Source organism: Callorhinus ursinus, unplaced genomic scaffold (assembly GCF_003265705.2).
Source record: "Callorhinus ursinus isolate GAN/ISIS: 27379988/994484 unplaced genomic scaffold, GSC_fseal_2.0 scaffold1, whole genome shotgun sequence".
NCBI classification, from domain to species: Eukaryota; Metazoa; Chordata; class Mammalia; order Carnivora; family Otariidae; genus Callorhinus; species Callorhinus ursinus.
The window spans coordinates 87,725,206-87,747,900 of NW_027397063.1; the positions used below are offsets into that span (position 1 = coordinate 87,725,206).

Below are 22,695 nucleotides of genomic sequence, written 5' to 3' on the forward strand. Positions count from 1 at the left end.
GAACTGTTTGAGCCTCTAGTTAGTGAAGAGGAGTGAGAGAAGTTTTTTTTTCTAACAACTAGAGTGATCTTTTCCTACATAAGGAAAATGGATTTTATTTGAATCTTAACTTTGGAAAATAGTTATATAGGATATGAGATTCTGATACAATGAACTGTTGGGATTAATACTAAGATAACTTTTCTAATTTATTCATGTGTAAGAAAAATTAATTTGAAAGAAAAAAGGCTGTGAATGGACTGGTAAATCTCTTCCAGAAATAACGACAATGATTCTTGCCAGATGACATCTAAAAAATATGTGGGTTAATGGGCCCGGAATTAGAACGTGTTGCCAAATGTTTCATAGTTGGTTCAAGAATTGTTAGAACTGAATTTGAAAATGAAATGGCTAGATGTAGCAGCAGACTGAGAGATACTGTGTCAAATTGTCAGGGTCTAGCTCTCAAATTTATGATCTAACATCATGGTATCTAGCTTTTTATAAAAATTATTTTTGTCACGTTACAAAAACAAGTGTTCAGAAATAACAGGCTTTTAGGAATAGTGGTAGTAGGTCTCCTTTTTGATAGAGATATGAAATCTGGGGCATGATTTAGGAATGGAATAAAATAATTGTGCCTTCAAATGTGAAGTGTGTGGTTGAGAAGAATAAAATACTAGCATTGTTGTCTGACTTCCAGTGTATTAATGTAACATCTAAAATAAGATACCTAGTCAGTTAAACATTAATATTTAACTATAGTTCAAACATAGATTTTTCTACAGATCTACTAATGGGGAAGTTAGAATTTAGTTTGGCTCTCTTTTTCTGTGCTATGCGGATTTAAAGATAAAATGGTTGTCAAATTAATCTTACAGAAAATAGTACCAGAGTAGGGATGAATGTTTAACTCTGGAGCTAAATGATACACTTAATTTTGTCCACAGTGTATTGGAAGAGTTAAAAAAAACTTACCCATTCTCACCTTAACATAACATTTGTAGTAGTAACAATGGTAGTCTGTAAGTCATCTTGTAGAACAGATTTTTAGATAGTAGGGCATCCTTATATCTGGGAAATTTTAGTACTGTTACTCCAGCTCACAAAGCAAAGTTATTTATGGCATTCTGGGAGTTTGATGTTTGCTAAACTTAATGAAGCTATGCCAAGACAGCTGAGAAAGGAGTAGGCTTCTTATTTAATCAGCTGCTGCAGAGTTCAGAGTCCAAGTATATTGCATGTGTTGTAAATGTACTGTGAAATAGGTCTCCTGGTTACCTTATGGAATAGTGAGTTTATAGAAGCGTCATGACAGGTCTTAGATCAGGTTCTCATGTACTGTATTACTTTCTACTGATCTTTGTGTATGGAGGAGGAGAGAGGTGTAGTTCAGTTCTTCATTTCAGGGAAAGATACACCATGAATCATCGTTTCCTGTGACTTTTTAGAGGAATTATTTTAAGGTGAAGTATAATTTCTGAAGAAATATGTATTGTGTTTTGAGATAGGAATAAACAGTTTTGCAAACAAATAAGAATTTTAGATCACCAAGGGTTTATATGCTTGTTTATAAATCACAAAAAAATGGTACTTCTGAATAAGTAATATTTTATTCAGAAGCATCCAACACAGTTATTTCTGCCAGCTTAGCAGAATATGCAACTCTTAATTTTTTCCAATAAGCAAATGAAATCTGTGAATACTTCCCCAACTTCACATACCTAACTATCCCTTTTTTTTTTAATTGAAAAAATCAAACCCCAAAATTGGAGCATAGTAAACATACTTCTCCATAGTGAAGGCATGGGTTTTACCTGCAGTCCCACCATCCAGAGGTGATCGTAGTTAGTATCTTGCATAAGAATTACTGCTCTGCCCCTTACTCTAGGCTGTGTAGTCTTATCTTTCTTACCTTGTTTATAAACTGATGATAAACAGTAATATACTTATTTCTCATAACTCTGAAATAAATGACTTAATATATTGTAGTACTGAGAATAGTACCAGTCATGTAGTTAAGTGTTAGAGCTGTTATTCAGAAGTCTTTGTGCAATTTTCTGATAAAATTGTGAGCATTCCCTAGAGTTTTACATTCTGGTAGACAATTTTTAATGAAACATTTTTGTGATAGGTGGCTCTGCTTACCTTTTTTGCTGGAAAACTTGGCAACCCCAGAAACAGATTATTTTAGAAACATTTACTATGTATAAAACACATGACTGCATCTCTCTTCTTTGTGACAGCACAAAAGTTGATAGGTGGCCTCTTGAGTCTTATCTACTTATGTTCTAGCTTTTTTTCTTTTCTTTTTTTTTTTTTTGATCTGACTTACCTCATTTTTATTTGAGTCATAAGGGATGTACCTTTATTCTTGTGTCTTTTTTTAAAGATTTATCCATTTAAAAGAGTGGAATAGAGTGCGCACATGAGCGGGGAAAGGGCAGAGATAGAGGGACAAGCAGACTCCCTGCTGAGTGGGGAGCCCAGCTCTGCTAGGGGCTCCATCCCAGGACCCTGAGATCATGACCTGAGCCAAAATCAAGTTGGATGCTTAACCAGCTGAGCCACCCAGGCACCCCTTTTTCTTGTGTCTTGGCCCTGTTTGATTCCTTTTAAAGAATAGGATTAATAGAGTTTGTGGGGAGGGGAGAAGGTTGTCAGCATGGAGAAATCATGCCTGATTTTGAGGAAGCCAAATTAGTAGATAATTCAGAACCAACTAACCTAATTATTTTGACCTTAAAATAAGAAAGAATACTTTCAAAAGATTTTATGCAAGACCTATAAAACTTGAGTAACCAAAGAGTTAAATGGATTTTTTTTTTTTTTTATAGTTATGGGTGTAAGAGACAGGCTTGCTAACTAGAAAATAAAGTATAGGAATGAGCTGATACCTTTGGAGGGAGGGACCAGTGCAATAAATGGAGGGACCAATGCAATAAATGCACTCTCTGTGGAATCACAATTATGTGTAAGCTTTTGAAATATTTTTGTAAACATTCTAGAGAGTTAAATTTGACAAGTTTGCAGTTAATAGTGCTCTCAGAAGCTATCAAGAGTAAATTACAGGAGGACCTCACAAAACAGTAGGCAGACGTGAGGTTGGGGTGAGAGCCCCGCTGTTAAGTTCACCCCAGCCTATCATTTTCCTCTAGCTGGGACTTCAGGAGGTACTTTCTTTACTTTTTCGTGAAATGAGATTAGGTGCCCTGTTCTCTTGTGCTTATTCTCTTTTTTTTTCTTTACTCTTTTACTGGTGACATGGAATTCCTAGATGGCTGAGGCCCGAGGAAAGCCTCTCCTTGTCCAGATATCCATTAATGGCAAGGTGTAATTATATGTTCCCTCCTCCTCCTCTGAATTCAGAATCAATTACTACTAAGAAATGATTGCATTGGCTCTTTAAAGATAACCTAACCAACAACTGTTATCTCAAAAGCTGAAAAAAATTACTGGACTCATTAGTGGAAGTATTGGAAACAAAATGGAAATTCTTGTCTGTTCTAAACTTACATAAAAACTTTACTCCCACATGTGTTACTAACCCCTGAAGAAAGCTGTAAGTTTGCAAATGGCCCAGGAAGGTGATTTTAAGAGGCTGTGTTCTTCAGGGACCAGTTTAGCTTTCACCTCCATAAAGACTTTTTTTTTTCCTACTTCAACTGACAGTGATCCCATTAGTTCCCATGTAGCTGCTTATTTAAATTGATCTGGGGTTCCAGGACTATAATCTATTTCTTTTATCTCTCACACTGATTTTCTTACACATGGGAGAAACTCGGGAATTTGTTAGTTCTTCAGTAGTAGAAGAGATTCAGTGAGAGAGTGGATGCCAGTGTGGGAAGGGTGAATTCAGGGAGCAGGGTAGCATTAAGTGGCTTGTGCACAGGTTTTAGAGCCAGACAGATTTGTTATGAATCCTGCCTCTGTATGCACTAGCTCTTGAATATTGGGTAAATTTATGCAAAATGAATTTCTGCCTCTGTAAAATAGAGATGATGATAGCTAGTTACAGATTGTGAGGATGAGATACTCTCTATGAAAATACATAACAAAATTCATTATAGGTGCTAAGTAAATGAAAACTGTTATTAGGATACTGCCAGGACCTTATACTGTCATGAAAGGTAAGGTGAACTTGGTTTTATCATCAAATCATCTATCATAAGTGAAAGATCTAAAAGGGACGCACTTTTTATTAGGGAAGATAAAAACATACCTTGCTAAGTATTACAGGCTGCAAATTATAAGTAGATTGAAGAACAATTTAGATAAATTTATGGTTGAGAGATTAAGTTCAATTCAAAAAGTAGATATGTGCCTGTATGCCTGGTCCTTCCCTGGGTAGTGGGGATATCATATGAGTAATGAAACCTAGTGGGTTTACTGCAAGATATGTGGGTATATAATGTATCCCAAAATGACTCCCTGCAGAGTTCTGGTTGAGGTGCCTCACAGCTCACAGATTTGATTTAGTATATGCCTGACCTTTCCCTTTCTTTTCTAAGACACATGTATGTAAACTTAATCTAGAAATCTGATGTCTATCTTGGCTAATTTTATTAGTTCTTCACAGACTATTCTGGGCCTCTTTTATTTGCCTTGACCCTTTCACACACCAGCCAGGGTAGTACAGAATGAGTTAATGATGCAGATACTTGGAGGTACACATCTGACTCAGACCTTTGACTTCTTGAAAGAGGTCGGAGTGTGGTGTAAACCCAAATAAGGAAATGGTTCCTATCAGACTGGAAACATTCATCCTGTTTGTCTGCCTCTCCTTCCCTTACACAACAAGAACTTGAGATCAGAAGAGCTGTATTATTATTTTAATCTTAAATAGGACTCATTACAATTAAATGAATTCCATGGAAGAAGAAAATTTTTTATTTGTGGCAGCATATTTTCATTAATTTTATAAACTTACATAGTTGCTTTTTTGCTCTATTTGCCTACCTTGTCCTCTTGTGTCTTCCCTTTTATCTACTAAGACAATGTTAGATTTTACTGGATTTGTAGAAGCCAAGTTAAAAACTGAGTTAAATGGCCTATTATTTATTTTTGGAGATAAAGTGTTTATCTTGGCACATTTTGTTGCTTTTTTGCTGAAGGTGCGTAACTTGTAGGGAGATAAGGTTCTTGGCATTTCTGTCTTGTTTAGAAAATAAATTGATTTAATAAAGTGTAGGCCATTCCTTAGATATGTATATATGTATATATGTTGTTTATAAAGAAAAACTTACATTTATTTCCTCGAGGGATTGAAAGGAATATTTATTGCAAGATATGATATGTTCCTACGATTTTTGTAAAAAAATTCCACTTGCATAAGAATCCTATAAAAGTTAACATTGTTTTTGAACATTTAATATTGTCCCCAATAAAAAATATATACATTGAGCTTTATTGAGTTAATTGGCGCAATCTTTAGGGACTAAAAAAATAGGAATTTAACTGAAGGTAGTTGTTTTAAGCCTAGCAGTTAACTCTTCAACAAATGGCATTATTTTTATCAAATTTTTTTCTCACTGAAAAATGAATTCTCTAAAGTGTATAATAAGGACATGTATCTTTCAGAATTGTAAACCTCACATATTTGATATTAAAATTAAAAGCTTTGGGATTGAACTTTTGGTCCAGTATTTTAGGTAACCTTTTTTTAATCCAGATAACATAGAGGACAGATGATCCACAGTCTTTATTTAGTATCAGACCTTTTGTCAGTGCTGTTTGCTAATTAATAAAATAGACTAACCTCAACTTAAATCCCTGGCTGAGGGATTGTAAAATAATTAAAAAGGAGTAAGGTAATAAATACAAAAAATCTTAAATAATAAATGTTTTCTTGGTGTTGGTCGTTTTCTATTCAGTGCAAACCCCATTTGCCATATACTTGCAACGGAGCATTGAGAGTTGATCTCGAACCCTATTTTCAGTAATTGAAGTAAATATGTTTATTCTTTCTGTAGGGACTTGATATTATTTTGCATTCTGTGCTTATCGTAAGTCTACTTTTAAGGTAGAGTGTTTTGTTTTTAAAAATAAAAAGAATGAAGAACTCATACATCCTTTAATTTCTTCTAATGAAAATTTTAGATGACCTGTGTATTTGAAGAATTAAGGTGATTTAGAATAATAGCAAGTATTTTTGTTGATCAAATGATGGATATATCAGTGTTATTACTGTAGAATGGAATATCAGAAATGTGCTTTTTCTGAGGAAATTGATATTAATAGTGATTTAAAATTTATATTGCAGCTAGAACGAGTAAACCTGTCAGCAGCTCAGACACTGAGAGCAGCTTTCATTAAGGTGAGGTGCAAATAATTTATTGTGATGATTAAAATGTATGTTGTATATAAATCTGAACACCATATGATAATTGCCACTTTATTTCCTTTTAGTGAAAACCTGTTCAGCTGTCTCACGTCTGTTTTAGCGTACGCTGTAAAGCTTAAAACACTTTCCAAAAGTGAATTGAAACAAATGCTTTTTCCTTAGCATTCATCTTTTTGTCATTTTTTGCTTTGGAAACTGACTTCTTTGGAGTCTTTTCTCTTTAGCTTTAGAGTATATTTTTGAATTTCTTTTTCTGTTATATGACTTGATAAAAATTTTTGTAAAATTATAACTCAAAAAGATGTTCTTCATATTGCTTAATTATAGAACATAAGTATAACATAGTATTTTTGATGGGAAAACAAGACCTGTGTGGGGGTCAGATTAAGGGTAGCTTGCAAACATACATCCAAGTCACTCTGTCGGAGTGAACTTTTTTGTTGTCTCTAGACCTGCACTGTTTGATAAATACTAGCCACATGTTGCTAGTTCAAATTGAGTAGTACTCCAAGTATAAAATACACACCAGATTTTGAATACTTAGTATAAGAAAAAGAATGTAAAATAACTCAGTAATAAGTATTTTATATTAATTATATGTTGAAATGATAATATTTTGGATGTACTCTTAAAATGATTTCACTTATTTCTTATTTTGTAACATTGCCACTAGAAAATTTAAAATTACAATGAATGATATTTGTTGCTTATGTTATATTTCTATTGGACAGTCCTATTCTACATATTAGGTGCATTCTTTCATGTAAAACTTTATCCATCCCCCTTCCTTTCCCAGTACGTATCAGGGTACCCAAAACTTCAATTTTTATTTACTTATTGTGTGTTTGTTCCCATTAATATCCAAAATAACTTCTATTTCAGGTAAAGTATTTTAATGTTTAAATCTAGAATAAATTTATAGTTAAGTTTTATTGGATTAGAACTATAAATCCATAAAGCTTGAGTTCTTTTTTATGGCAAAGATTTTTTATTGATACCACTCTTAACTGCTGGGATAGATACTATCACTTAACATCTCTCTTCACCACAAGAATTTACATTGTATATATTATATTAGAGCTATTTTGATGTGATTAATACTCTAAAATGCAGTGCCTGTGTATTCATACGTAGTAGCTTAATTAAAATATATCCTGGCAAATCAATGGGTTAATGAAAAGAAGGAATGAAGCAATATCATCAATTTTTTTTTTTCTTTTTTCTTTGAACTTCAGTGTGGCTTTGGAATGGCATATTTGGTTATCAGGGAGGCATGATGGAAACTGTTTTAAACTAACTTGCTATTTTTGTGGCCAAAGAAAGGAAGGAAAGGAGACCTATTGCACAATATAGTATTGATAAGGAAAAGTCAGTTTTTTAGCTTTTCTGTTAGCAAGAACAGAGAGAAATTTCTCCTGTGGATCATCATAAGGAGGACTCTGTCTGAAGTAGTAGATGATATCCTCAGTGTCATTTCTAAAAGAGGTAAAATAACAAATTTCATTAAGCTTTTTCTTACAAATATCCTTACATATAATCTGATGTTTTAATACTAAAGTACATTTTAAAAGCAAATAGTATGTTTAAAGTATGTGCTTTTTGATAGATCTGGTTTAACATATGGATAAATTTTATTGTCCACGGCACTGATTGTTAATTGGGGAAAGTGGAAGTTATTTTGAGAGGAAAATAAATTAGTTTTGCATTGATTGATTTTTATTATATTTAATTTGTTAAATTTCAAATGGAATTAAAAGGGTATGCATTAAGAAGAGGAAGATTTTTGTGTTTTTAAAGCTACAACTTATTTGAAAAATTTAAGTCTCACCCAGGGGTGCCTGGGTGGCTCATTCGGTTAAGCATCTGCCTTTGGCTCAGGTCATGATCCAGGGGTCCTGGGATCGAGCCTTGCATGGGGCTCCCTGCTCAGCGGGGAGTCTGCTTCTGCCTCTCCCTCTGCTTCTTCCCCCCCCGTACTTTCTCTCGTTCTCAAAAAATAAATAAATGCCTCACCCACCCATATATCCCTATTAATATTCCTAAAATATATGTCCATATTTCCAGTTCTTTGACCACAAGTGTGATTTATCAAGGTTTAATATTTTTATTATCACGAGAAAAGGGATTAAAATTGTTTTCCCCAAGATAAAATACTAATGAATATTATCTTTTAAGATGTCTCTTCTCTTTGATTCTTTTCCCCTGTGGAAAGTTCTGATAGGTTGTGCTGTTGAGAATCACTGACTCATGAGGGTGGATGTTACTGCCTTTGGGGATAGTTTTTTCTCACAGTGGGATTCTTCATAAAAATTGGATCCCCACAGAACTCAAGGTTGTAATTCTGGGAGAAAACCTGAAGGTACAGATAGTTAAAAGTCTCCGATTTAAGCACAGATCTTTTTATTTTGTCAGTCAGAGAAATTGGGTAAATTTAAGGCTTTTAAAATGAAAAGTAAGTAGCTTAAGGATTTCAGCCAGAAGATACTAAGATGATTGTTCCCGAGCTAGGTGCTGAGGCACCCTGGGGCCCCACAGCAAACTTAGAAGAGTGCTATGAGTTATTTTAAAACTTTAAAGGAACACAGTGATACTAAACATCTGACACTGTGAACTATGCTAGCTTGAGGTAGTTTGCAATTTCTTTTTTTTTTTTTTTAAAGATTTTATTTATTATTTAATTGACAGAGAGAGAGAGAGACAGAGAGAGAGGGAACACAAGCAGGGGGAGTGGGAGAGGGAGAAGCAGGCTTCCCGCCGAGCAGGGAGCCTGATGTGGGACTCGATCCCAGGACCCTGGGATCATGACCTGAGCCGAAGGCAGTTGCTTAACCAACTGAGCCACCCAGGCGCCCCAGTTAGCAATTTCAACATATTAGATTGGGCTACATTCCATGCAGTGATGTCATATTTTTGTGAAGTTGGAATTTTGGCCATTTCTGTGATAAAAGGTAAGTACCACGAGAAAATCAGTGTCCCAATAGGAAATGGGGATTGTAGGATCCAGTCTAATTCCAACATTTGAGAAATTGTGTAGTGCCCAACAGGTGAATGCATCTCAGTAAGTAATCATGGTTATTTAAGAATGAAATGAAATGTTTTTCTTTCAATTTGTGTATTTTTTAAGGACAGTTGTTAGGACACGAGTACTTACGAAGTTATTTGAACCTAACTACTACATAGCCACTATTTTCTTTGCCCTAAGAACACTTGTGAACTGAGAAAGTTAGAGGCCTCTGTAAGATTTCTATAATGCTCCGGTTTTGGCAGTTTGGGGCTCCACACAACTTGGTGTTGAAAACTTTATTCTCAGGCTTTCAGCATTTAATGATTTTGGCAGTTTATGATAACTTAATCAGAGAGAGATTATTGTTCTGCTGGCATATTCTGTAAGCACATGGAGAGTACTCCCCTGCCTTGTAAGATGATGCATTATATAGGTAATTTAATGCTACTTAGAGAAAGAAGATAAACCACTTTATCAAATGCTGGCTTATCGAAATAATGCATATAGTTTTGTGGCAGGTCACCAAATTAATAATGTTGATACCGTCTTAACCCTTGTTTTTAAAAAATAGATTCTATCTTAAATATATTCATGGAAAGAAAAATCAAAACAGGTTATAAAGGAAATGGAATTCAGTAGGATACACTTTATTGTTATTAATCATCTATCAAAATGATTTTCTTGAATAGCATATGAGAGCAGTTAAAATGATCCCAGCGTTGAGATAAATGTGAATATTTTCTTTTCCCATTCCATTTCAAAACCTTTCAGTTTCTGATACTTGAAGCCTAATGAGAAACAAGATGTTATAATGGAAAGAGCAGTAGGAACAGGAAGAAACTGGATCTGCAGTGGTACCAGAATGGAATTGAAAAGGCAGAGGTTAAATGTGCTTGACACATATGGAAGCAAATAGACTGCTGTCTGATTAGGATCATAAATTGTGTTTCTATTTGCTGTTTAATATTGGGCAAAAAAGATAGGAAATCATCAGCATAATGATTAAAATTGGCAGGCATCCTAAAAGAAACAAACTTAGAGTGTCAATACACAATTTTTAAAAATAATAAAATGGGACAGAATTACTGGGGAAAACCCAAATCTGAAAATTAACTATGATAAACTCATAACTTTCTGTGTTCTCAGTGTTGAGATGGCTAGAAGATTTTAGTGTCCTAGTGAGTGAAGTAACGTAGAAGTAATGCAAACTCATCAGTGAAACAAGCCCAGGAGGTAGCAAAAGGATTAAATGATGTTCTGTAAATTATTTTTGCTACAAATATTCTTTCTACAAAAGGAAATATTCTTGCTACAGAAAATAGGAAATGAAAATTGTGAGGTGGAAAAGTAAAGGATTATATAGCTTAAATAAAACCTGCAAAAGAAATCCTGTCTTTTTGTTTCATTTTTGTTTTTCTTGACATTCTGTTCATTTAAATGCAAAGAATCTTCAAAGTACTGGTAAGATGAGTTATAGCCTGATCCTCAAGTTGAAATCTTAGCTAATGAAAAAAAGCTAAAAGTCCTTAGTGTATTTAAACTACTGAACAGAGTAATTGATGGATTACCAAAATATATAGAATCTTTATTTCTATTTTTGTTACTGGTTTGATTGCAAGTGAATGTAGAGGAGAAATAGGAAATGTTAAGTACCTTATGTTCAAATGGCAAATGGGACCATGGCTGTAATAAGAAGTCACTGATGCATAAGCTCTGACAAAACATAACTGAATGCCGTCACCACACCTACTTTACAAAGATTTCTGCTGTCATAATTTGATTACTCTAAGAGGTTCCCGGCAGGTTCTAAACAATTAATTTTTGACTTTCAAATGCTGATTGAGCTTCTGTATTTTAAAAAGAGCTTTCTCCTTTTTATAGGCTGAAAAAGAAAATCCAGGACTTACACAAGACATCATTATGAAAATTTTAGAGAAAAAAAGTGTAGAAGTTAACTTCACAGAGTCCCTTCTTCGAATGGCAGCTGATGATGTAGAAGGTAGTCAGAGTCTTATTTAATTTTCTTACAGTTGTTGAAAAGTACTTCCTCCAAGTCTTATTTGACAAATGGGTCTTCTGCCCCTCTCCTTTCTTACTGTTATTGTTATTGTGATGATAATGGGGCAAACATCTATATAAATTATTGTGTGTTTTTAAGTGAGATTTCAAGAATCTGCTGAAGATATTAGTAGGTTGGGTTTTGGTATCATGAGCTCATTACATATTCAATATAGAGGTTGGTTATTAAGCTCCTCTTCCTCCTTAACAGATATATATTGTCATTATATTTGTTATGAATGTCATTACCTTAAGGTTTCCTTATGAAATAAAGCTTCAGAGGCCTGGTAAATTTGATTGAGCCTATCTTTTAGTTGTTTGTTTGTTTTAAGATTTCACCAAATTTCCATTTATCCCAAATTGAAAATGTTTAGTCTTTCATCTTTTGATCCTTTACTTGGGGAGAGCCATAATATTATTTCTGAACTAAGTTGAACTTTAATGAATTCTGCCTTGCAACCTTGTCTTTCCTTTCCTTTCCCTTTCTCTTCTCCCTCCACTTCTTTAACCAACATTGGGAATTCGTAGACTTGAATTTGGCAGAGAGTTGCATGATGGTTTTTATTATGTATTTATTTTATCAGAGTATATGATTGAACGACCAGAGCCAGAATTCCAGGACCTAAATGAAAAGGCACGAGCACTTAAGCAAATTCTCAGTAAGATCCCAGATGAGATCAATGACAGAGTGAGGTTTCTGCAGACAATCAAGTAAGCAACTTTTGGCTTTGGTTCTTCTTTTCTTGAAAGTACTTCAAAGGAACCACTCATTCTAGGTGTTTTATTTTGGTATGACATTAATATTAAATTGAAATATTAATTTGAAATCAGACTTGAAATTTTTAAATGCTGCATTTTGATTATTAACTCCTAAGCTGTGGTATTTGGCTTTAGAGTATGATAAAATTTTTTAGAATGTTCATATAAAAACAGTGAATGAAATGTACATAAATTGAAATGTAGTTAGAACTACAAAAAATAATGCAAAAATGTAAATGTCAGATTAAAGTAAATAGGGAAGTTGGATAAATTATAGTATTGGTAACAAAGGATACCAGTATTGTTTTTGTTGCAGAAAGGACAGAAGTTATTAGAATAAGTAATGTACTCTTAGGCTTGAATAGCATTTTTAAATATTGGCCAAATTGTAAACCTCCAAATCCTTACCTTTGGGATACAGGTTAAATAAGTCCGATATTATGTAAGGGGCCAGAAGGCTGACTGGTGAGCAGCAGCAAGACGGGTCATCCGTGAGCAGTGGGTCTCAAACCAGGGGCACTGTCCTCAGGGATTAAGAGGGTGGGAGAATCAGGGGAAAATCCAAACATAATTTCTGGATGAATAAAGAGTCTCAATTTTCTTTAGCCTCACTGGATATACTATGAAGAAAATTGGGAATAATTAGAGCTGCACTATCAGTGAAACCTTTTGGTGAGACCACAAGTAGAAATTGCTGAAAAGGAAAGATTTAGCACAGGTTTTGTTGTTTTCTGAAAGAGGCTGCATCATCATACTTCATATCTTTAAAGAATGGAAAGAGGTTCACTTGTAAATATTAACATTCATCTCTTGGAAACAGTATTTTTTGTAATTCCCATTGCAAAATGTTATTTTAGCTAGTTTGGGCACCTATTTTGAGTAGTATAGAGGGCAGGGTATCCCATTTTAGAAAGTACTGGTTTATGATGGGTACGCAACCCAGCTATTAAGGAGTGACCCTCTTTTAGGTCTTCTAATTGAGAACCTGAAAGTACGAAAAAGATTTTTCATTGCCTAGCTAAAATTCGTGTCACAGGGAACAAATCCTGAGGTAAATATTTTACCTTTATAGGAAAGCCTCAACTTCCTTTAAGTATTTTTAATGTGTGAAAAAGGAAGATAGTCAACTGTTTTATGGCTTTTTATTTTTAATCTAATATAAAGTAAACTTGTTTAGCTCATAAAAGGATAAATTGCCAGTTACGTGAAGCACAGTTGTTTAAGCAGCTTATTTTTAGAATTTTTTTTAAAGATTTTATTTATTTATTTGAGAGAGAGAGAATGAGAGATAGAACGTACAAGAGGGAAGAGGGTCAGAGGGAGAAGCAGACTCCCTGCTGAGCAGGAAGCCCGATGTGGGACTCGATCCAGGGACTCCAGGATCATGACCTGAGCCGAAGGCAGTCGCTTAACCAACTGAGCCACCCAGACGCCCTTAGTTTTAGAATTTTCAAATACTTTAATAAAATTCTAATTTGTTTTGATAATCATATATTTGTTTATGATCTATGCTGCATTTCTATGAAGATCTGACATTTTAAAAATAATATTTTCAGCAAATTTTGCCTTGGGTCACTGAAGGAGAGGTTTATTGAATCAGTGCCATCTTAATAATAGTAGTCTAATAAGTTAGAATTATGTTCTCAGTGCTTTTTTAAGCATTTTACATATATTATTATAACACTGCTATAACAGGTGAAGAAATTAAGTACCTTTTCCAAGGTCACAGAGCTGGTAAATTGGTAGATCTGGGTTCGAACCCAGGCAGATGCACTCCATTGTTTTCTCTGCTGCTTCCCAATCTGAGATGAATAATGCTGGTCTAACTTGGTCATTGAAAAAAGTTTTAGCTATCTGGAAGAGGTGTGATAAAGGATATCTTAATATAGAATGCCAGTAGGTAAGAGAGAGAAGAATGTTGTGGTTGAAGCTGGGGTAGGTATGGTAGGCCCAGAGTCCTCGTCCTGCTACTTTGACACCATCTTACCCCTCTGAGGGAGTCTGCAAGGCATCTCTGCTAAACCCATTGTGGCTTTAGAGAGAGGTTTGAAAAACACTGTATAAACAGCCACATTTTAATCATAAGGAAGTTGAGGTCAGGAGCCTAAGAGTCCCTGTCCATAGTCATTGACAGAGGCTGAATTAAGGGCTTGTCTCTCATTTGTGGGGCAGCAGTAATATTTTAGTTCTGTTTTCTGGAGTGTACTCCGCACAACTGAATTAAGAGTATTGGCAATTAAAATTTATTTCTTAACCATTTTATGAGGTATAATTGGCCCTGGAAAGTTTGTTGATAATATATATTTATGAGACCATGTATAAATTAACATAGATAGGTAAGATGTGATTATTTGTATCACAGATATATACTGACACATTTTGATACATATTGTCTCCATGGTTAATTGTTTAACAAATTAGTGGATAAAATTGCACCAAAATAAAAAGTGGCTTATCCTTCAGGCGCAGTGTACTGTGCAGTTACTGTTTTTTCTTTAAAATATTTTACTTTTTCATACTTAAGGTAGTTATCTTCATTTATTTTAGCAGTATTTTCAAGAAACATGTATCAGATACTTACTATCCAAGTACTCTATGTGATTTCATAGGTTATATTAAGTAGAAAGAAGATTCCCATCAGCTAACAAATATCCAGGTATTTGTGTGTATGTTAGCAGACCTAGGTTTGAATTTCCATTCCCACATTTAGCTGTGTGACCTTGGATAAGTAGCTTAGCTTCTGTTATTCTAGTTTCTGCCTATAAAGATGAGGACAACAGTTTTAAGAATTGAGAGAAAGAACATACATCAACATACATAAAGTGCCTCACACAGAACCCGGTATGTGCTCACAGCACATACTAGCTTTGTGAAATAAGGGTTTTTTTTTCCCTGCTTTTCTCTGTGGGGTTGATTAGGAAAAATGATCCAGCAAATAAATATCTTAAAAGTTCTTTTGATTAATGAATGTTTCTGTTTGACTACATTTAAGCTTATGCAGATATTTAGTAAATTTAATTCATAGGGCTTTTTTAGGTCTGATACATTCTAATGGATGACTAGTAGAGATTTGTGACTTGATAAACCAGAAAGCCGTGCATTTATTTATTTACTGTGTATTTGCATATTCATGTGCTAAAATTCACCAGAGTTTGGTTTTCCTCATGGCTTCAGAGTAGCTTTTCCAGAGATGTCCAGTCTAACTAAACACACAGCATAGGAGTTTTCTTCCTTTAGAATGTTCACATAAATATGTTATATAAATTTGAGTTACATGATTAGAAAGTCTACTATTGCAATTTTCTTATAAGATGTATATTTCCTCTGATGCCTGTCCTCTTCTCTTCTGAGTGTATGTTTCCCCAAAGTTGCCTCACTAAAAGCTGCAAATTGCTAAAATTCTGTCCTACTATATGTCCCTTGTCACAGAATCACTTAACTCCAGACTGTAATTACACTGTAGTTATTTTCTTCAATTCTTGATCTGTTTAATTGTCTGAAGTATTTTTTTAGTGCTGATTATTTTTTGTAGGAAACAAACCCTTAGTTACTAATATAATTTAGCTTCCCTGGTGCAAACCCTAGCACCTTAAATGAAAATACCGTTCTGTGTACATACAGATGATGTAATATTTGATATAAATTGCCACAAATTGTTTTTAGAGAAGGCCAGGCCTAGGGATAAACAGCCTGGGGCATTATTCTATAAGTTCTTTCTAAAGTTCTGTGGCCAGTGATAGATCAAACCTTAGTTCTAGGCTCTAGGTTTCCAAACACGGGTTTCCAAATTTGGTTCATCAGCAGAATCACCTGGGGGGCTTATTTTTTAAGTTTTCTTTTAAAGTACAGATTCCCAATATTCATTAGTAAGTCTGTGGTACCTTTCAGAAAACCCTTTTTTTTTCCTTACAGGTGAGTGAGAACTCACTGCTCGTTTGACCTATGGAATGTAGCCATTATCATTGTATATGGGGCATATGTTCATCTTGTCGATTAGCCCTGAAAGCACATTTTTATAATCCCCCTTTTTATTTTATTTTTTTATTTTATTTTTTTTTTTTTTAAAGATTTATTTACTTATTTGAGAGAGTGAGAATGAGAGAGAGAGTACGTGAGAGGGGTGAGGGCCAGAGGGAGAGGCAGGCTCCTCGCCGAGCAGGGAGCCTGATGTGGGACTCGATCCCGGGACTCCAGGATCATGACCTGAGCCGAAGGCAGTTGCTTAACCAACTGAGCCACCCAGGCGCCCTATAATCCCCCTTTTTAAAGCAGAATATTATTTTACAAAGTAGTTGTGTATAAACACCTCAGTGTTTGATCACTGTAGTTTGCTTCATTATGTTCTGCTTTAAATGGGCTCATTGTGGATTTGAAGTACCTTCCAAATATTTATTTGTTGAAATTTGTAATTTTTCTCATGTCATGGTCATATGACATCATTTTATTAAGCAGTGGTTTACGCACACCAGAGCAATACAGGAGTCAACTTACTTGAAACCATAAATGAAAGGAATAGTTATGTAAGTTAAAACTGCTGTTCCTAAACTAGAGGCAAAAAGAAAAAAAAATGAGTGGACAGATACCATTTCCATGTAACATTCATTGTCCTATTTGAATCTAGTATTTTAATGTTCAGCCCGATACCAATGTTTGACATACAGGAGGTAATAAGTGATTATTTATCAAAATATTTAATACAAATGTCACTACTATTTCAGAATAGGCTAACGTACTTTTTTTGTACCCAAATACTGTATATTTGTAATTCTTAGACATCCTACATGCTTATTTACTAGAAAAATGCTGTGATACACGTACATACACCACAGAAATCTGGATACAGAGCTTTTTGGGTTTTTTTTTCTTTAGTAAAGCTGAAATGTTTTAGGTATGAAATAACTGAAATCTGACATTTGTGATTAAAAAGTAATGAAAGATGTTTGGGATGGTCTAGAGTTATGTCTTAATAATTCATATCTTTACACTTGAATTGCATTTGCACAGCAGAAGTTTAAGTTCAGTTTGGCAAAAAAGTTACGCAGTTAGAAGATGAAAATTGAAAAAAGCATAGATAGAAAAGACAAGAAAAGTTTAGGGAAAAAAATGGTTAATGGGTAGGAAGAACAGTCAACTCATGAGAATTATTGATTTCTTCTCTTTATCTGCTTAAAAGGGGAGGAAGGTGTTGATGCATATATAGTCCAAGGATGATTGCTGAAAGGTTAAGGTAGCAAAATATTCTGATATTGTCTCTCTCAGGAATTTAAATATATTTTCCAAAGGAAATAATGACAGCAAAGTTTTTGGAAGAGGGGTATAGGCAGTTGTTAGAAGGTAGATGTGTCTTAGAGAGAAGAGCTATGTCTGAGAAGGAAATATATTTCATTTTAAACATCAAAACTATTAGGTATGTAACTTGAAGTGCTGATAAATACAGAAGTATGGTACACGTAATAGTAAAATTTTATGTAATTGTTCATGAGATAGCAAACGTAGAGAATATAGTAGCTTGAATTCATCAAAGAAAGGAAAAATCATAACTGGAAAAGATGAAAAGCAGAGGTAATTCTTAAAAATTTGAGTAAGTAGTGCTGAATGAAATGTTACTGATTTGGGAAGATTGAAATTAGTTATAGAACATTTGGTCAGCAATGCAAGGGAAGTCAGGATCACAAAAGGGTACAGGCTAAAATCCATCCAATCATCAAGTCACATGTTTGGGCTTGATGCATTGTTAATGTGGTAATTACAGTGTGATTAGGAATCCTTAAAAAAAAATATAGATATATATATGTGTGTGTGTGTGTGTGTGTGTGTGTATATCCGTATCCATATATATATAAAATACACACCCCTCTTCCAAATATAACTGATTTTAAGAAGTTTCTTTTTTCCTTATCCAACAGGGATATAGCTAGTGCAATAAAAGAACTTCTTGATACAGTGAATAATGTCTTCAAGAAGTATCAATACCAGAACCGCAGGGTAAGTTTAGTAGAAGCCTTGTATAAGCTGCCACCCTAGATGTTGATTTACACTTAGTTGTTTTATTGAATTAAATACTAAGATGGTTTGATTATTGAAAATAGTTTTGTATCATTAACCACTGGTTTTGTCCTTGAATTAAAATATGTTTAAGTAAATACTTCTAAAAATTCCAATTCATAATATATAAAGTCCATCCTGTATTCTGTATAATCTCTTATCTTTGATTTTGGCTTTTGTGTTATTTCTCTTTTCCTATTTAATATTTTTTTTCTTACTCTGTTTGATGTCTGTAGGCACTTGAACACCAAAAGAAAGAATTTGTAAAGTACTCCAAAAGCTTCAGTGATACTCTGAAAACCTATTTTAAGGATGGCAAGTAAGTAGTGTCATTTATTATCCTTTTTTAAAGAAATTAAATTATGTGGTTTTATACTAAAACTGTATAAATTAAATTATATTAAAACTGTATAAATTAAATACTAAAACTGTATAAATTAAGCCCTTTTACTATATTGTTCATACTCAAGGTAACTAGTAACTAAGAATAGACTCTTGGTTGATAATCTAGCCATAACTAGGCCTCATGGCAAATATTCCGGGTCCACCTATAGGTGGGCTTGTTAGAACTACCTACTTCACCTCTGCTGTGGTGTTGTGGTGCAAAAGCAGTCATAGTATGGAAACAAGTGACATTATGGCCATGTTCTAATAAAACTTGATTTATAGACACTGAAATTTGAATTTTATTTGATTTTCACCTTCTACATAATACTCTTTTTTTTTTGGTCATTTAAAAATATAAAAGTGTTCTTAGCCTGCAGGCTGTACAGAAATACGGGATGTGAGATTTGGCTTACTGGCCTACTTCACCACCCCCTGACGCTGTGGTTCTCAAATTTTAGGAGCATCAGAATCACCTGGAGGGCTTATTAAAGAACAAAATATACATTTTATACATGTACATGTAATTGCTTTTGGAGTTCCCCTCCCTCCATTCTATAGGTCTAGGGTGGACCCAAGTATTTGCATTTCTCTTTTTTTTAATTTGAGAGAGGGAGAGAGAGCATGCGAACTGGGGGAGGGGCAGAGGGAAGGAATCTCACGCAGACTGCCTGTGGAACCCAATTTGGGGCTGGATCTCACGACCCTGAGATCATGACCTGAGCCAAAATCAAGAGTCGGGGATACTCAACCACAGAGCCACCCAGGTGCCCATAGAATTTGCATTTCTAAGAAGTTTTCAGATAATACTGATACTGCCGGTCTGTTGAGAATTAAAAGTTAAAGCAATGGTTCTCAATCCCATTTGCACATTAGAATCACTTTGGTTCAGTTTTTTAAAATTCCAGTGCTTTGGTCCCAACTTCAGAGGTTCTGATTCAGGTAGCTTGGAGTGGGACCAGAATTTAATAAGTCTTTTATAAAAAGTGTTCCAGGTGATTTAAAAGTACTACAAAGGTTGTGACCCACTCTTCAGAAGGAGGGAGGCTTTCACTGTTGCTCTGTAAGATAAATAGTATACTAAAAAGGTAAATTGGAGTTGTTTTTAAGTTTAGGCATACAATTATCTATAGAACACTCCAGAAAACCAAAAAATTTATGTGTTTTTACATATACATTTTACACATGTACATATCCTGTATAAGCTGATGGAGGGGCCGTGTCTTCTGTAACATTGTACCTTATAGAGAGCTCTTTGTATCTCAAGTAGAATACTCGAAATTTTGTGGACAAGACCATTTTCTGACAGTGCTTAGGGTCAGAAAAACAATCTAAATAGTGATTATTTCATGTATCATTGGAACCTCTAACATTTATCCTACCATTGAAGTTTAAAGATCCCTATATCCGTGTCAAACATTACAATATTATTATAATAATATTTAAAAATTATAAAAATACATTAGAATGGTCTGTTAATTTTCATTTATTTTTAACAGTTCAAATAGGTTGAAATCTTTACATTTCTTTACATTTATATTATGAATTAAAGATACTGAGGTACATTTTATTAATGGTTTTTGTTACTGTTCAGATAGTCTAGGGGAAATGCTCCTTGATGACTTAGTTTAATAAGCTTGCAGGTGTGTTCTGAAAATAAACTTATATCTGTTTTTTTCTTGGTCTCCACTGCTAAGCCAAAATAACCAAACACATCAAAAGAATTTTACATGATGGGATCATTATTTCTGATTCTAATTAAGAACTGTTGTGAAATAAGCACATCGAAAGGTAGAAATTCCTTTAGAGCCTAATTTTCATTAATCTGAAGTTATGTATGCTGCATATGGATTATTCAGGCTCCCTGCTACTTTTTCTCCATTCAGTAGCTTCTTTATAATTATTTGTATATGAATAATGTGCCATTATTTTTGGTTTTAGTTTTATATCTGTTTTCTTGAAACTGAAAACTTAGAGCCTGTTCTTTGAGCCATCTTCCAGTAAGGGGATGAATTTGCATTGATGCAACTCATTATTTCTGGTCCCTCTTTTTTGAGAAATGTCTAGGATGAAGATAAAAGTTTTAGCTATGATACTGAGAAACTGATAAGACCACACAGTGGGACTAGGGCATCAGTTCTTTGTTCCTGTCACATGAAGATGGGCTGATAGGAGAAATGTGTGCAGCACAAAGTAATTTTTAAGAATTTTTATATATTGTCAGCTCTTAAATATTGAAACCACATGATTATTTTGTTTTAATAGATTTATTCTAAAAGTAGTTTAGAATTCTCATAGTTTTTGTTTTGTTTTTTGTTTGTTTTTGAAAGAAGGTAGGAGAGATATGTCCATTGAAGTAGAGATTTTGAGGCTGAATATAATACTGGCGCAGATATTATTTTGGTAACTTACACGAAACCAGAGCTGGAGACCACTTTTGAATCCTCTTTGGCCAGTTACGTGTTCAACCTCAGGAAATCCGGTTGTTGAGGCGCCACCTATCATTAGCAGCCCACCAACAGCTTATTGCCAGCTGGAACCACTAGGGGGCAGTAATTCCTAGATAGTTTCAAATGATGCAGGACCATTCAATTCCAAGTTGGTATAAAACATATGATCCTTAGTGCTAACTTGCCTCTTTTTTTTTTTTCCCTAAATTGATTTCATTGCTACTGTTAGTGGATGGCATCAAGTATAAATATTTTTAAAGGATGATTTTTTTTTTGATAAAATTAATGTTTTTTTTTTTTACAGGGCAATAAATGTGTTCATAAGTGCCAACCGACTAATTCATCAAACCAACTTGATACTTCAGACCTTCAAAACTGTGGCCTGAAAGTTGTATATGTTAAGAGATGTACTTCTCAGTGGCAGTATTGGACTGCCTTTATCTGTAAATTTTAAAGTTTGACTGTATAAATTATCAGTCCCTCCTGAAGGGATCTAATCCAGGATGTTGAATGGGATTATTGCCATCTTACACCATATTTTTGTAAAATGTAGCTTAATCATAATCTCACACTGAAGATTTTGCATCACTTTTGCTATTATCATTCTTTTAAGAATTATAAGCCAAAAGAATTTACGCCTTAATGTGTCATTATATAACATTCCTTAAAAGAATTGTAAATATTGGTGTTTGTTTGACATTTTAACTTGAAAGCGATATGCTGCAAGATAATGTATTTAACAATATTTGGTGGCAAATATTCAATAAATAGTTTACATCTGTTAAACATTTCTTTACTTGAAAAAATACATATATATATATATATATATATGAATATATATATATGATCAGAAGACCAAGATGACTTGGTGTAATGTCTAAAGAACTTCTAACGGGAGCTTACTAGCAGTTTATCAGATAATAAAGCAACAAGAATTCTATTTTTTGGTCCTTAATCACTCTGGGCAAAAGGTAGTCAATGGAAATATTTTTGTTAGTTAATATATATGAGGTACTGAATATTTTTGCAGCCTGTTTTAAAAGACTTATGAGAAAGAAATGGCAATTTATAGTGTCTTCACACTATAATGTCCCTTTTTCAACTCTATGACAATGTAAAATTAAGGTTTTCTGGTATGCTGGGCCCTAATAAGCTTTGTACCTTTTTTCCAAAAATAGCCGCAACTAATAGTAATTTGAAGCTATACCAGTGCTAGTTGGTTTGAAATTGTCATGAGTGTTATAAATGTTATACACACTCTTTAAATATATAGAGCTTTGTTTCACCATAGAGAAGTTTTAAGGAAATTATGTTTCAAGTGATCATGTTAAGTGATTTCATTTTTCAATTATAAAATAAAGGGGAAATCAGGATTTGTTTATCTTTTATAAAGATTTTAAATGTTAAACTAAATTTCTGTTTGGCAATATAAATTTCTTTGCTATAATGCAATTTAGTTATTTTTAAACTTTTTATTTTTAAAAATAGATTTTTAAAGAATTACTGTCAATGGCAGTATAAAAGGAAATTGTCCTATTAGATGTGAATAGGAAATATATGGAAAGAAGCAAAAAAAAAAAATAGACAATTGGATGAAATCTCATAATTTATGGACATTTTACTGAGTTGATTTTTTTTTTTCAAAATACATAGCTGGTAAAACAAATGGAATT

At 33.8% G+C, this 22,695-nt stretch overlaps 1 protein-coding gene across 4 annotated transcripts in view; it reads left to right on the top strand.

The window, feature by feature from the left end:
• PDCD10 (programmed cell death 10) overlaps window positions 1-21,808 on the top strand; it is a 41,400-nt gene extending 19,592 nt beyond the window's left edge. For all 4 annotated transcript variants that reach the window (XM_025879425.2, XM_025879440.2, XM_073897738.1 and 1 more), the window contains 6 exons: window positions 6,242-6,295; window positions 11,208-11,325; window positions 11,969-12,095; window positions 18,050-18,128; window positions 18,425-18,507; window positions 21,327-21,808. In XM_025879425.2, coding sequence (XP_025735210.1) covers window positions 6,242-6,295; window positions 11,208-11,325; window positions 11,969-12,095; window positions 18,050-18,128; window positions 18,425-18,507; window positions 21,327-21,408 — 543 coding nt within the window. In that variant the 3' untranslated portion in view covers window positions 21,409-21,808. The remainder of the gene's footprint in view (window positions 1-6,241; window positions 6,296-11,207; window positions 11,326-11,968; window positions 12,096-18,049; window positions 18,129-18,424; window positions 18,508-21,326) is intronic.
• Window positions 21,809-22,695: the final 887 nt, after the last annotated feature.